Source organism: Sarcophilus harrisii, chromosome 4, assembly GCF_902635505.1.
Source record: "Sarcophilus harrisii chromosome 4, mSarHar1.11, whole genome shotgun sequence".
NCBI classification, from domain to species: domain Eukaryota; kingdom Metazoa; phylum Chordata; class Mammalia; order Dasyuromorphia; family Dasyuridae; genus Sarcophilus; species Sarcophilus harrisii.
The window spans coordinates 451545785-451562690 of record NC_045429.1 but is presented as its reverse complement, the minus strand read 5'-3'; the positions used below and the strand labels follow the sequence as shown (position 1 = coordinate 451562690).

At 38.6% G+C, this 16906-nt stretch overlaps 1 protein-coding gene across 2 annotated transcripts in view; it reads left to right on the top strand.

Annotated features, from left to right (window-relative positions):
* The window catches only part of ANKMY1 (ankyrin repeat and MYND domain containing 1), a 114128-nt gene that overhangs the window by 27804 nt on the left and 69418 nt on the right, over positions 1-16906 (top strand). The window contains exons 5-8 of one of the 2 annotated variants that reach the window (XM_031968009.1): positions 1410-1684; positions 3368-3584; positions 7719-7883; positions 10104-10579. In XM_031968009.1, the coding sequence (XP_031823869.1) occupies positions 1410-1684; positions 3368-3584; positions 7719-7883; positions 10104-10579 (1133 nt within the window). Of the gene's footprint in view, positions 1-1211; positions 1685-3367; positions 3585-7718; positions 7884-10103; positions 10580-16906 lie in introns of both variants that reach the window. The other variant, XM_031968008.1, reaches the window with a different exon arrangement.

The window sequence follows — 16906 nt, the reverse complement described above, 5'->3', positions numbered from 1 at the left end:
GGGGAGCCAGACCAGACATTGTTAGCAGGTTTCCTCTGGGTTGAAGGGTCTTATCCCTCACCCAGAGTTTCCCCACTGACTGTGACCCTCTACAATTCTGCTTCAAAGGCTAATAATCAATTAAGTCAGAAGGGTTAAAGGTTTCTAAAATAACTAAGGGGTCTTGGTTTTAACTCAGGCTTTTTTTCAATCAACAAATAGAGATTAGCCAGTTTGTAGACTTCTGGAATATGATCATGATATTTATACAATGAACTTCATTTACCAAACCCATCAATTTACTTCATACATAACTATCTAAAGAGTAGGTTCAGTGTACTTTAGTTAGTGATTTTATGAGAAACCACATGATCCCTCACACGTTTTTCAGTAAAAAAGGCATCCCATGACTGGTGGTCCCATTGATGCATGTGGTAGTAACATGGAAAATGTGGAACCTTAATCAGCAATCACTTTTAGGCTTTTGTTTAACTCCTGTCCTTCCCACTCTTGAAATGTATTTATCAAGTACAGGCAAAATGTTTTATAGATAATTTTACATTTTAAATTTTACAGATAGAAAGATTGTGACTGGCCTAAGGGTCCAGACCTGGTGGTGGCTGATAAAATGGGGCAAGGAGTTCTTACAGGCCAAAGAAAGAGGCTATATCATACCTAGGGCAGTCCTTCCTTGTCAAGTGCCATTGAAAGAACTGGACTGGGACCCTTCACAGCTTGGGAACTGTGACCCTTTGGAGTTAGAGTCCAAGCCTCCTTGGGAGACAGGCCAGCAAGGACAGCAAATTCTGGGATCTTGTCTTACAGGGAAGTATTTTCAGAATATGTTACAAACACAATTATGGAATAGAGGAAGAGAAAACTGAGGCAGAGTTGCTCTCCTAGACTCTGAAGCGTCCGCATAAAACTACTCTCTGTGTAGACCATCTTCAGTGCTAAGAGGGATGAATAAAGTGACTTTTGCTTGTTGTTTTGCTGTTTTTATTAAAGAAGCCTGGGGGAGCTAAGTGATACACAAGACAGAGCACTGGTTCTGAAGTCAGAAGGACTTGAATTCAAATCTGGCCTCAGACTGGGCAAGTAACTTAATCCCAAATGCCTTACCTAAAACAAAACAAAATAAAATAAAATAAAGAAACCAGATGTACAGTGTCTGAGTACACTGATTTCCCTAATGTGCTTTTCTCTTATCCCATTTTATACTTTTTCTAAAGGGATTATACAAAGCAGATGAAAGATTTGGACCAGGAATAGAGTCGTATAGAGAAGGCCGTCAAGACGTTGGATGGTGGTTCCGAGAACACATCATTAAATTGTGCACCGAATTCCCTGGGGCTTTTACCATTTTTAGTTATCCAGAGTTCATCACCTTCCTTTCTTTTGATTCTACAAAATTGTGTCTTTCTGAAAAGGATTTGGCAATGTGGGAGGTGAATGAAGAGGAGGATCCCTTTTTGTATGACTACAAGCAGCTTCTTTTAAATGACGATCTAACTCTACCACCCGAAATGTACATTTACTCCACCGATAATGAGCATCTTCCCATGACTACATCCTGCAAAAAAGACTTTGATTTCCATTTTTTTGTACCCAAGTTTCCAATGTTTGATGATGAGGATGAACCTTGGTTTGTGCTAAACCAGACTCCTTTGCAGCTGAAAATACAAAAGCATGCTTTCAGATTCAGGTAACTAGCTGTGTCTTTCCTTCTTCCTTGGCCAGTAATTATTCTGTAAAGGGTTAGTTTAAAAAATTTTTAAATAGTATTTTATTTTTCAAACTACATGTAATGATAGTTTTCAACATTTAATTTTTTAAGATTTTGAGTTCCAATTTTTTTTCTTCCTCCTTCCCTTACCACCTCCTTCCCAAGACAGCAAGCAATTTGATATAGGTTATACATGCACAAATCATTTTTTAAAAACATATTTCCATAGTAGTCATGTTGGGAAAGAAAGAAACAAAACAAAACAAAAGGTGAAAATAGTATGCTTTGGTCTGCATTCAGTCTCCATGGTTCTCTCTCTGGACACGGAGGGCATTTTCCATCCCAAGTTTATTAGAATTGTCTTGGATTACGGCATTGCTGAGAAAAGCCAAGTCTGTCACAGTTGATCATCATATAATCTTGTTACTATGTACAATGTTCTCCTGGTTCAGCTCACTTCACTCAGCATCAGTTCCTGTAAATCTCTCCAGGCCTCTCTGAAATCCTCCTGCCGATCGTTTGTTATAGAACAATAATATTCCATAACATTCATAGACCATGACTTATTCAGCCATTCCCCAGCTGATGGGAATCCATCCAATTTCCATTTAAAGGATTAGTTTTAGAGGGCCCTTGGAGCTCCTTCTGTTCAATTTCTTTTCTAAGAATTCTAAAAGGAGATAATAGGGGACAAAAGAAAGAGCAGACCTCAATTCAAGCCATGTCACTTATTTCTGGAGAATGAGGCAAGTCATTTTATTTTCCTCATCTGCAATATATAGGAGTTGGACAAGTAACTTCTGAGCTTTCTTCTCACTCTAGGTCCATAATCCCTTTATCCATCCACATGATGAGTTTTTTGTGGTCTGTCAGTCATTTAACTTTCATTTCATTTTCTTTAAAAATGTTCACTTTTCTTTTTATATATCCCTTTGATTTTCAAATATTTCCTTCCCCTTCCCTACCCAATGAGCCATCCCTAGATAGTGAGGGAAGGAGAGCAAGAGGGCAAGAAGGAGAGAGAAGACGGTCATCACGAACAACCAGCATGTTAGTTGAGACTAACAGTATATACAAGGCTTGGGAGGGTTCAGAGGTGCAAAAGAGAAAAATTGCTTTTAAGAGCATCTCTAGGTAAGGGTATGACACCCTACGGGTCTTCCTGATTGCAGGTCTAGCACTCTATCTGCTGTGTCACTTAGCCTCTCTGACACTCGGTTTCCTCATCTGTAATCTGGAGACTTTGTTTCTGGATGACCTTGAAGGCCCATTCCAACTCAATGGAATTGAGCCTCCTCCTCACCCCCATCTGCGCCCAACCATAAATACATATTGGGACAACAGAGGCAGTATGGCCTGGTACCTAGAGACGTCACCTTGGAGTCCGGAAGAGCTGATTCCAGGGCTCTTGTGCTTCCCGGCCGTGTGGCCCTGAGTGAGGGAATCTTCTCTCTGGACCCCAGGCCTCTCTCTTAGCCCCTGTATGTTGCAGAGCTGGTATTGATCTACACTGGCAGGAAGGGGAGTTTGCTCACTGGCAGTTGTCTCAGTGAATTCACAGATTTGGTAAGAAAAAAAAATGCAGAGGTCTGAGTAGCTGAAATTAAAAAGTATTGAAATAAAATTAGAGGAGACTAATTTTTTTCTTCTCCCTTCAATCAGGCACAGTCAGATTCCATTCATTCAGAGCGTTAATGATATCATAAACAGAAATCGAAGTAACTTTGGCCGCCAGGGTCCCAAAGAAAAATTTGCCAAAGAACTGATCATGAAGGCCGAGAAGGGACAGTATTCCCGTGTCTATGAGATTCTTCGGGACGACCTGGCCATAGCCGATGTAGGGGATGGAAAGGGATTCACTGCGCTGGCCGGAGCGACTGTAAGAGCTTAAGTGAGAAATTTTAGATCATGAATCAAAAATCCCCAAACAAAAACCAGTGATTCTTCACAAAACTCTCTAATTTGTGGAACAGGTATCCATCTAGGTCCAGAGATAGAATTTTCTCACTAGGAGTTCCTTAAACCAATGGTGTTAGATTTGATAGTAATAAGGGCCATCGAAGCCAAATATTGACTTGGTTTTCAAAGGTTATATTAGCTATGTTTTATTTGATTTCTATTTATTTTATTAACTGTCTGGCTCTTATAGTTATCCCTTCCACATTGTGTTGGTTGGAGGTGTGTTGTCCTCTTGATCTAGAAAATTTATCCAAGAATTTTTGGTCTTCCCTTTGTACTAGAGAAAAAGTTTGAATAATTATGGTATTAAAAGATGAAATATATTGATATTATACAACACTATCCATATGTTTTATGCATTTCTGAGTTTCAAAACCTTTTCTATGTCATCTGCTGTCCTTCACGTGTTCTGTGGTTCCTCAAAACTTCCCCAAAATTCTCATTTATTTTCTTATGCTGACTTGTGATATATCAAAGCCGCAATGAAGAAAGTCACTATGTATATTTTCATCTGGTTCAGGCTGCATCCAGAGCGCCCTGAATTTGACACTTCTGCTTTAGACAAATAAAATCTTAAGTCTGGTCCAAAAAATGATCCCCCAAACTCCAACTCAACCAACCAACAGGGACCACATTCCCGACATGGGGGATGAGAGGTGGGGGAGTCAGTCAGGCAAAAGGCATGGAAATAGAGTATCATTTAGGAAGGGTGATGGGAAGACAGAGTTAAATGGAAAGCAGAGGGCAGGAAGGAGAGGAATGGGGAATTAGGCTTGAAAGGTAAGATGGAGCCAGGGTACAAAAGGCTTGAAATGCTAAACAGAAGTTTGTATCAGAGCCTAGAGCAGAGGGCTCAGCCTTTTTTGTGCCTTGGACACTGGGGAAGCCAGTATATATTCCTTCTCAGAACTATCTTTTCAAATACATAAAATAAACTAGCTGGGATTGCAAAGGAAATCAATTATATGGAACTATAGTTACCAGAATATATGTTTTTTAAATTGACAGACCCTAGGTTAAAAACCTCTGAGATAATAAGGTAATAGGGAGCCACTGGAGTTTATTGAGAAGCAGAAGATCATGGTCTGACTTGGGTTTTAGGAAGATCATTTTGGCACCTGTGAGGACAATAGATTGAAGGGAAAGACCCCAGGTCAGGATACTCATTAGGCTGTTGTTCAGTTGTGTTACTCTTTGTGACCCCATTTGAGGTTTTCTTGGTAGAATATTGGAGAGGTTTATTATTTCCTTCTCCAGGCTCATTTTCCAGATGAGGAAGCTGAGGCAGACAGGGTGACTTGCCAAGAATCATACAGCCAGGAAGTGTCTGAAGCTGGATTTGAACTCAGGAAAATGAGAGTTCCTGACTCCAGGCCCAGCGATCCATCCACTGTGTCACTTAGTTGCACCCAAGTTTCATTAAATGAATTCAAATAAATTGTTATAATAACAAATATTAGAGAGTAGCAATGGTTAGCCTTCACATTGTGCTTCAGGTTCAAAGAGCTTTACCAAAATGATCTCCTGATATTCTTTTAGAACTAGAAGGGACCCTGGAAATCAGCTAATTCAAACGTCCCTAATTTATCAGGTAAGGTAACCAAAAGGGGGTGAACCCACCTGCTTAGTGTCCCCCAGTGAAGGAGGCCCAGTTCTGACTAAAGTCTAAAGCTTTTCCAGTAGAACCCGGCTTTGCATAATCCTTGCTATTTATCAATGGCACACCTATCGATTTAATTTCTGATCATGAATTACATTCATTCTAAACTGGATACTAATACTGGCTCAAGACATCCTTGGATGTCTTCTCGGCTTTTACATCCTAGGATTGGCAATGGGAATTTTCAGTTCTACAGTGAGGATAATTTGTTACAGGTCATGTTGCTCCATCATGAAAAATGGTTTCTGAGAATTGCCCCGGGAGAAAAATGGCTCCAGGAAGTCCTTTTTCAGCCGGCTGGATGGAGCTGGAGATCCCAGATTCCTCAGGGAGTATAGGATATCCAATAGGATGCTCCCATATGGCTGGCCCTGGGCTCGTGACTGGAGGCTGTGGGCTGGGGAACTTCTGCTAGAAATCCCCCATTTACTTGTTCTTGGACGAGGTAACTAACAGTACATTGGACTTCTGCCCCGTGATGCTCAAATGCAGTTTAAACTTTAATGGTCTTTGCCCCTCCACACTGTGGTGTGCTCATATAGTTTTATCTTAGGACAACTTTATCCACAACATTCCTAAATAGAAACCTAGAATTGAAATTTCTGGGCACTTTAATAGAAGGTGTCACATCCCTTTGGGGCAACTAGATAGGGCAGTGGTTAGAGCCCCAGGCCTGTAGTCAGGAAGAGTTCATCATGAGTTCAAATCCAGCCTCAGACACTTACTATGGGACCCTGGGCAAGTCACTTCATTCTGCCTCAATTTTCTCATCCATAAAATGAGCTAGAGAAGGAAATGGCCAACCCCTCCAGCATCTCTGTCAAGAAAACCCCAAATGGGGCCCCAGAGAGTAAGACATGACTGAAATCATGTGTCTTGGCTGGCCAGGAAGTACTTTTCTGGGAACAGTACACATTAAGCTATATCTTTTAAACTTTAATGGTCTTTGCCCCTCACACTGTACTCCTATAGTTTTATCTTAGGTTCCACATACATGTTCATTTCTCTTGTAATAAAACTAGTTTCCCTGCAAGTTTTGAGAAGTTGTGACTACCTGTTGATAATACTGGGCCGGGTTCTGGGGGTACAAAGAAAAATTTGGTGATCACCTCTGCCCTTATGGAGCTTACATTCTCCAACAGGGAACAACAGATAAATAAGAAGCATGTATAAAATAAATATAAAACAACGGGGAGGGGTGTCAAATCACTGGCAGTTGGAGAACCAAGAAAGACTTCGTGTAAGAAATGGCTTTTGACTTGGACCTCCAGTGGAGTTCGGAACTCTGGTGAGTGGAGATGAAGAAGAAGAGCACTCTTGGCATGAGGCACAGCCTGGGCAAAGGCCCAAAGTCAGGAAATGGAGTATCATGTGTGAGAAATAACCCATTTTTTGGTCTAATTGTCTCTCTTATGGCATCTAATTTGGGGCTGGACAAGGCCGATTTCGCAGGAAGGGTTGTTTTTAATGGAGGATTTACTATTTATTCCTCAGACTTTGTCATTCCTACTCAAAAATCCTTCTTGGTTCCCCATTGCCTCTAAGATAAATCTGAACTCCATCCCCTCCCACTTAAAGGCCTCCACTATATACTGCCTCCTTTTCCCCTACTTTTCCAGGATTATTTCCTGTCCCCGGCACATGTGCTCTGTTCCAATTAAGCCATCTTGCTGGGTGATCTACCCCAGCTCACCTGGCCTCTTTTCACTGTACTTCGCACCTGCAGCACTCCCCCTTTTTGCTGCCCTAGCCACCTTTTGGCCTCACCTCAAATTTCACCATTTAGGCCTTTCCTGGGACCTCCAGCTGCTAATTATGTACCCCTTTGAAACTGCCTTCCAGATACACTGTACGTTTCTAGTCTGTATTATTGTTTACAAATTGTCTCCCTTAGTTTGTAAGCTCCTTGAGGGCAGGGGCTGTTTTTGCCTTTTTTTGTATCCCCAAAACTTAATAGTGTGTGACACACAGTGTAGGTGCTTAATAAATGTTTATCGATGAACATGTAAAAAGTGCTTAATAATTGCTTTGTTAGTAGAATGACAAAAAATAGCTCAGTTATCCCTCCAGTTAGTTTCCTTTTCAAAGGATTTGCACTCTACCTACCTCAGTTTCCTCATTTGTAAAATGGGATAAAAATAGCACCTCACTCCCAGGTTATTGTAAGGATACAATAAGATAACATTTTAAAGCATGTGTCTGACACATAGTAAATGCTATATAAATATTGGCTATCATTATTATTATTATTATTGTTGTTCTTGTATTTTCCCACCACGATGGAGCAGTCACTCCAGCTGTGGATGTAAAGGGTGGTCTCCTGTCTCTGATTATTTTTCTGACTTTGTCCACTGCCCCGGCGTTCTTCTGAACTTGGCTCTCTCTCCCCCCCAGATTCACTGCCACAATGCTATCATCAACCTCCTTCTTGACAACGGAGCCAACGTGAATGTGTGCACGGATGAGGGGATAACGCCCCTCTGCATGAGTTTCATTCTCTATTATCCAAAGGAGATGTTTAAGCCCAACATCGCGGAGAGGAACTTGGAGAAGCCCAAGGTGAATCCCCATGAACTTTTAGGGTCTTGGGTCTAGAGCATCTTAGAAGTCGCTCATTTTACAGATGAGAAAACTGAGGCTTAAAGAGGTGAAAGGATTGGCTAAAGTTTACACTGGGAGCAAGCATCAGAGGCAGGATTTGAACTTAGATTCTCTAGCTCTAGAACTAGCTCCATCAATGGTACCCTATTCGCTTCTGCAACCATTGCTGCTTAATGTTTGACTCTAAGGCCATCATGTATTATCCTTCACCAACTCTGGCCAGAAACTCCTTCTCTCATCTGGTCCTTATTAGTAGTCAGAAAAAAGGCTTTAGAAAAACTTTTCCACTGATTTGCTAACTTTTAGATTGTAAACCTTTAGCGGGAGATTCCCTGGGAATGTCCATGGGTCAGGAAGACTTGAGTTTGAAATCCTCAAACGCTCACTTAGCTCTGTGCTCTTGGGTAGCCTTTCTGAACCCAAGCTCCCTTATCTGCAAAATGGGACAATATTAGTGCCGATCTCCCAGGGTTCTTATGAGGATAAAGTGAGATGGTATTTGGAAACCACTTTACAGACCTTAAAGCCCTATATAATGTTAGCTATTATTATTGCTGTTATTCTTAGGTTCCTAGGATTTAATAGCAAAGTTATTGCCATTCAGTGAACATGTCTTGTCTCTGTCTGTCTGTCTGTCTGTCTGTCTTTCTTCCCCTCCCTCTCTTTCTCTGTCACTATCTCTTTCTCCATATCTCTCCCTCCATATCTCTCTGTCTCTCTGTCTTTCCTTTCCTCTCTCTATTTCTATCTGTCTGTCTGTATGTCTCTCTCTTAAGATCATAAAGGGAGATTTTATGACATTGGAGGGGAAAAAAAAACCCATGGAAATAATTGGATCCATATAAGCTACCTATAGATTAAGTAATGTCAGAGGGCAAAGCACTGGAAGTGGAAGGAAAGGAAAAGGCCTCCTGAGCATGGTGGGAATTTGAACTGAATCTTGAAGGAAGTCAGATGAGGTGGGGAAGGACCAGCATATTTCAGCCATGGTGGAAATGAAGGCACAGAGATGGGAAATTTAGTCTCAAGTATGCAGAAAAGAAGCAAATGATCCAGAATCATGGGCTTTCAGGATGTATAGAATCAGGAGGAGAAGGTGAGAAGCGGAAATAGTAGAAAGAGGCCAGGTGGCTGCAAAGGGCTTTAAATGTGGAAAGGACTTTTTGTAATTGATTCTGGAGATGATGGGGAGTCAATGGAACTCATTGAGCTTGGGGATGACATGGCTAACTCACATTGGAGAAAACTCAACTTGGCAGTAGAGATGACAGGTCCTTGTCTACTTGGAATGGTTTCATTGCATTGCTACAAAAAGGAAGAGCGAATCCTCTATTAAGGTTTTCAGTTCTTGAAATTCTCTCTCTCTTTTTTATTATAGCTTTTTATTTACAAGTTATATGCATGGGTAATTTTACAGAATTGACAAGTGCCAAACCTTTTGTTCCAATTTTTCCCCTCGTTCCCCTTACCCCCTCCCCCAGATGGCAGGTTGACCAATACATGTTAAATATGTTAAAGTATAAATTAAATACAACATATGCATATATGTCCAGACAGTTATTTTGCTGTACAAAAGTAGTCAGACTTTGAAATAATGTACAATTAGTCTGTGAAGGAGATCAAAAATGCAGGTGGACAAAAAATTGGGAATTCTATGTAGTGGTTCATAGTCATCTCCCAGAGTTCTTTCCCTGGGTTTTGCTGGTTCAGTTCATTACTGCTCCATTAGAACTGATTTGGTTCATCTCATTGTTGAAGAGGGCCACGTCCATCAGAATTGATCATCATATAGTATTGTTGTTGAAGTATAGAATGATCTCCTGCTCCTGCTCATTTCCCTCAGCATCAATTCCTGTAAGTCTCCCTAGGCCTTTCTGAAATCATTTTGTTGGTCATTTCTTACAGAACAATAATATTCCATAATATTCATATACCACAATTTATTAAGCCATTCTCCAATTGATGGACATCCAGTCAGTTGAAATTCTCTTAAAATTGGGTTTACTTTGGGTTTAACTGCTAATAAGATGTAGATATAAAACTGCCCAAACTGGTATTGCTAAATCAGATTTTGTTTGATGCTTTGAAAGGCCTTTTCTGATCTTAAGAGAAATGTTCATTAATTTCTACCTTTTTTTCTTATCTTATATTCGATGTTCCTTTGTGAACTTCAAATAGGGACAAGCTTCAAAAGGAACGACTTTCTCGCACACTCTGGCATCTGAAACCAAGTCACTTATCAAAAATCCAGAAATAACTTTTCAATGCCCTCCTGTAACAGAAGTAAAGAAAGCTTCAGAAAATGTGACCAGTAGTACAGATGAAGTCTCTTCTCAGACCCCTCAAGATCAGTCTGAGTTGAAGCAAATCATTCTTAAAAAGGATGAAATGGCGGTAACCTCACTTGGAAAAATATGTCCCATAGTACCCAACAAGGTGCTAGAGGAGTGGTGGTTAAATTTTGAAAAATCCACCCAACTGAGTTCTTCGACAAATTTTGACTCAAACCTTTGTGTTTGCAACTTTCCTATTGAGCTCTCACAGGACATTTTGGAGAAGACAGCTATTAATTACCCCATGTCGAAAGTTGCTTCCTTTGAGAGGGATCACCCAGATCCGGGAACCGTTAGGAAACTGGCGCTGTCTATAATGGAGTAAGTTGTAGGTGGTAGAATTTGGGAAGGAAAGACAACACTTTTCAGTGAATCCTATAAGACCATATTCAGATTCTACGTCTCAATGTTTTCAGAAAGTTGTAGATGTTTGTGAACACAAGTGAAATTAATTATGTCATTTTGTTGTGGGTTTTTGCCTCATTGGGTTTCCTTTGGGTCCCAAGCTGGGTTTCTGTAACCAGGAATCTGAAGTGAGTAATATTAAAAATAGGGGATTGAGTGCTAGCCCTAGAGTCAGCAAATCTTGGATTCAAATTCTGCCCCAGAATCCTTGTCAGTTGTGTGAACCTGGGTAAATACTTAACTTCTCTAGCTTTCTTTTCCTTCCTGGAAGTTAGGAATTTGGACTGAATGACCTCTGAGGTCCTGCACATCTTTAAATTGGATTCTATGATTTTTTTTTTCTTTTTTCTTTTTTTGGCTGAGGCAATTGGGGTTAAGTGACTTGCCCAGAGTCACACAGCTAAGTGTCTGAGACCAGATTTGAACTCAGATCGTCCTGACTTCAGGGCTGGTGTTTTATTCACTGTGCCACCTAGCTGCCCCTCTGTGATTTCTTAATACCTCTAAAATAGAAGCATTGGGTTTGAATCCCAGTTTGGGTTCTTTGGAAGCTGGGGATCCTTGGGACAATCACACAAATTCTTTGTATCTTGGTTTTCTTCCTTGCCAAACAGGGCTAGTAATCCTCCTATAAGTTACCTCCCAGAGTGCTTTGGAGAGGGTTGCTTTGTAAACTTGGAAACTCAGTAGAAATGTGATTTATTGCCATGACCGCTTACCAGTCCTCTGGCTGAGTTCCCAAGAATAATGTTACAGTAAGGCCATAGTGAATTACAAACACCTGGATGACTCGCTGTTGGGAGAAAAGTAAGATGGGTATCTTTTTATGGTGGATATGAGAAAGATGAGAAAACATCTGGACTGACCCAGGGACAGAGAGTTTGATCTGTATTAGATTAGTATCAACAAGTTACTCTGTGATTGCTTGCTGGTTGCTGATTTTCCCCCTCTGCTTTTAACCTTTTAAACAGTAAATCCTTGGCTCAAGTGGAAATACAGCTTATTCCTTATTTTATGAAGTGAGGTGTTTTCCCCTCTTGTAAGCATTTAAAATATTTCCTAATAATTTGGAGGTAAGGACTCCAAATAAGCAGTTCTTTGTTAGACCCTTTCCATCGCCAAGTCCTGTGGATCCCTTTAATCATCAGAGACGAAGGATTGTATACAGCTTTTCAAAGGCTTAGGGCATTAGAAGTCTTTGCAACTATAATGGTGGCATTTGCTACTATAAATTCAAGACGTGAGAAAATTGTGTATGCTCACTTTCTTCTTAATTAAAAAAAAAAAAAAAAGAACACATATATTTATGTCCATAAAAAAGAATTCAAGGAAATGATTTTCCATTAAAACCATAGTTATTATCATCGTTTTGGTCATTGTTACTTGTGTCCAACTCTTGTGACCCCATTTTTGCTTTTTTTGGTAAAACTCACTAGAGTGGTTCTCCATTTCCTTCTTCAGTTCATTTTAAAGATGAGGAAACTAAAGGCAGTTAGAAGGCACAGTGGATAGAACACAGGCCCTAAAGTCAGGAGGACCTGGGTTTAAATCAGGCCTCAGACACTTATGCTGTGTGACCCTGGGCAATTGTTCCCCCAATTGCCTCAGGGGAAAAATGAGGAAACTGAGGGTCACAGAGCTAGTTAAGGATCTGAGGCCAGATTTGAACTCAGGAACTTGGCCCAGAACTCTATCCACTGTGCTACCCAGTTGCTATCATCATTATTTACCATTAGTTAAGTAAATCATACATTAACAAAATCCTAATAAAATCTTAATTGTTGATGGGCCAACTTTGAAATATCTTTTATTCTTTTTTTTCTGGGATTTCTTGCTGTTATCATTTATCTGGTTATGTATTGTTTTTGATTCTGCCTAACTGATTCACTTTGCCTAATTTCACGAAAACTTATTTCTATATTTCCTTTCGGTCTATATCTTATCTTTTTCTGGTCTCTTTATATGCTGGAACTTTCTCCTCTAAAGTTACTTTCTGTCCACTTTGTATGTACCTTTTTATAAACAGTGTTCCAAATCTTAATGCTCTTCCCAATGGCAATCCTATCATAATTAATCATAGTCTACAATACTGCCTTTCCAAACTGGTTCATATCAACTAATTAATGGTTCCCTTCTGGATCCATTCATTCAGGCAGTTCTGCACCTCTCCAAATGTCTTGTCATGTATCCTATTGTTCTTTGTTCTGTTCATAATGAGAAGCAGGGACGAGATTGTGGAACGCTCTGCTGGAGTCCACGTCTTCAGTCTATACCATTTCTCAGGCCAACAATTTCTAGTTCCCTTTTCAGAAGAGGAAATGAAGTTTGTCTGGTAGGATGAGCTATTGCTAAAACCATGCTGGCTTTGACTAATCTTTATTTCTCCTTCTAAAGGCTCACAAACTATTCCTTTTGTAGCGTTTTCTAGATTTTGGCAGGACTAAAAATCTTGCACATTGGTTTGATAGTTTACAGACTTCTCCCTCTTCCTTAAAAAAATTATGAAAGCATTTGTCCTTTTCTGTTTGAAAAATCACTGACCACTGGGTCAGCAATCATCTGTAAGTTCTTTCAGCACTGGAAGATGTAGTTTGCCTAGATTTTGCAATTTGAATATATTGATGATAACTAGAAATTAGCTGATTATTTCTTCATTTATCTCGTATGTCTAGTTGTTGCTAACATTCTTAGTCCAGCTTTCCCAGTCTATTGTATGGGAAAAGAAAAATGAGCTTTTAAAAAAAGAATCATTTTTTAAAAATTCAATTTTATTTTATTTTTGGTTCTAAATTCTCTCTTCCTTCTCATTTTCCCTCACCCATTGAAAAATAAGAAAAGCAAAACTCATTAGAAATATATATATAGTTATTCTAAATAAATTTTTATATTAGCCATATTTCCTCCCTATCAAAAAAGAAAGGGAAACTGAATCTATCTTTTTTCTGTATGAAGATGGATAGCATGTTTCATCATGAGCCTTTTGGAATTGTGGTTGGCCAGTGTGTTAATAATCATGGTTAATAAGTCTTTCAAAGTTGAGTTTTTTTTTTTTATAATATTGCTATTACTGACCATTGGGTGAGCAATCACATCTGTAAGCTCTTTCAGCACTGGAAGATATAGTTTGCCTAGGTTTTGTGGTTTGAATGTACTGATGATAATGAGAAATTGACTGATTATCTCTTCACTTATCTTGCATGTCTAGTTGTTACTAACCATTCTTATTCTAGCTTTCCCAGTCTACTGTATGAGAAAAGAAAAATGAGCTTTTAAAAAAAGAATCTTTTTTTTTTTAAATCCAGTTTTTTTTTTTTTTTTTTTGGTTTAAATTCTTTTTTCTCATCTTCCTCCACCCATTGAGAAAGAAGAAAAATAAAATTCATTATAAATATGTATAGTCATTCTAAGCAAATTTTTATATTGGTGAGACCCCCTCCCCACCAAAAAGGAGGGGAAAATATGTTTCAATTTGATTTTGAATATATCAGCTTTCTGTCTGAGCCTTTTGGAATTGTGGTTGATCAGTGTGTTAATCATGGTTAATGTCTTTCAAAAAATATATATACATATATATATATTATTGCTATTATTATATAAATTACCCTTTATATATTTATTTTCTGTCTACAGCCTATTCTTTTCATGAGGTTTTTTCTGATCCCTCTAAATGCTGGAACCTTCTCCTCTAAAGTCACTTTCTGTCCACTTTGTACGTACTTTCTTGAATTTTCTGACACCATCCCCTTCATCATTTCTTATAGCACAATAGTATTCCATCATAAGCATAGACCATAACTTGTTCAGCCATTCTCCACCTGATAGGTATCTATTTTTAATTTTTTTTATTATATTATACAAAACATATGCATGGGTAATGTTTCAACACTGACCCTTGCAACTTTTCCCCTCCTTCCCCCATCCCCTCCCCTAGATGTCAAGTAGTCCCCTGTTGGGTATTGCTTCAGTTTCCAGTTCTTTGTTATCACAAAAAGCGCTGCTATAAATATTTTTGTACAAATAGCTCCTTTTCCTCTTTCTTTGAATTTTTTAGGGCACAGACCCAATAATAGTATCACTAGATCAAGGGGGATGCACAATTTAATAGCTTTGGGACTGTAGTTCCAACTGTTTTCCCTAATGGTTGGAGTACTTTACAGCCCTACCATGTGCCAACTATGCTGTACCTCCCACTTGATACTGCCTTTCCCTCCTGTTTCACTTTGACTTGTTCCCCATGTCTCCTTCTCACTTTAATTTCTTAGAACCCAGCTTCCTTCATGTGATACTTTCTAACCATCCCAGTTCTTGATGCTTTCCACCTTAAAATTACCTTGTATCTACTTTTATATATCTCATTTATAGTTCTAGTTGTCTATGTTAATTCCTTTACTAGACTCTTAAGTTTCTTGAGGGCAGAGATTGTTTTTGCTTTTTCTTTGTATCCCTAACTCTTAACACAGTGCCTGGCATCTAGTAGGAATTTAATAAATGCTTGTTTATTGAGTGATAGTTTAATAAAGGCCCACATTCACACACACTAACATTTTCCTCATTCATTACCAGCCTCAGCTCATTCTTAGCTATAAGACTCTTGAAATATTTCTTCTGGGATTTTACTAATGAATTAATCTTTAGTTACTTTCTCCAGTTTTCATTTTCTGTATCTTCCTCTTAAAAATCTAAGCTTATTGATGAGTTCTCTGTACATTTACATAAATCTTTTTTGGGCAGTTCTCCCTTTTCCTTCCTACCAGAATAATTTTGCTTGTGTCTTCAAAATTTCATTCCCAAGAAGTTTCCGTCCTTTGGGGATTGACTTCCTCCCCTGCAAAATAGAGTCTCAACATTCTAGCCAACTTTCCTTTGAAGTCTTTGAAATCTCCTTTCCTCAAATAAAGTGTATATCAGACCATCTCTGTCTTTCTGCTCCTTTTCGGTCATGGATTGTATGGGGTCAATTGCCTCTGGTCCTGCCATTTATACTTCAGCAACAAATCCTTCTTTGTTGGTCAGGACCAGGTCCAGAATAAAAGTTTCCCTTGTCCCTTTTTCTATCATTTGAAGATGAAATTATTACTAAGTTAAGTCACAAATTTAACGGCTGACTTAGACATATTACTATAACAATCGCTTTCTAATGAATCTTAACATCTGGAAGTGCAAGAATAGCATCATCAGCAATCCCCCCTCCCCCATGAGACTCCTTAATGCTGTTGTCTGTTTTCTCATGTAATTTTAATTACAATTTTTCCAATTCTATGGAAAGTGATTTTAGGAGAATTGTTACTTTTGCTATATTAATCTGACTTCTCTGTAAACATTGAATATCCCTCAATTATTTAATTCTTCCTTTATTTCGATTATTATAGTTTTACAGGCATTCTTGTACTATGAGGTACTAAGGTCCTGTGAATTTCAGGATAAGTTAATTCCAGATTTGTAAATAGTTGAATTGGGGTGAGGGTTGAATATCCCCACAATAGATTTATATATTTTTGGTCTAAGGATCAATCTTGATAAGTTTGGAAAAATGCATTGATAGACTGAGCACAACATAATTATTCCTTTGGCCAACATTTAATTTGGCAAGTTGCAGAGAGATTTTTGTTTTCAATGTTGGTAGATGGAGTAACCTCATCAAAGAAATTACAGATTCTTAAATTAGCAAGTCCATCATAATTTCCTAATGCTCATTGACACAGATAGAATTTTCTCTTCCCATGTTCCAGTGCTTTCTTTAGCAAAAATTTTAGGCTACTGAAGTAATGAAAAATAAAAAAAATAAAATTAGACCAAAGGGTATTCTGATCAACTCTAAATCTGAGGGACAATGAATTTCATTCTTAGTAAGAGTGTTTTCTGATGATTTGTAGATGTAATGTAATAAATAGTTTGCTTTCCTTTGTTTTATTCTCAGTTTCAAAAAAAAACTAATTTAAAAAAGAAAATGGACAAATGATGAAAATATCATTCATTCATTTTCTTTTTTTAAAATGAACTTTTATTGATATTTTGGGGTTTTATGGCACCTACATTTCCCTGTATCCTCCTTCTTCACATTCCCAGAGAATTATCCCTGAGAACAAAGAATAAAAAAGAGGAAAACACATTATTTAGCAAAACTAGCATAGGTGACTGACATTTTATACCATTTCCCACACCCATAGTTGTCTACCTCTGCCAAAAAAGTAAGGAGAGATGTTGTATCATAGCTTGTCTTTGGGACCAATGTTGGTCATTATA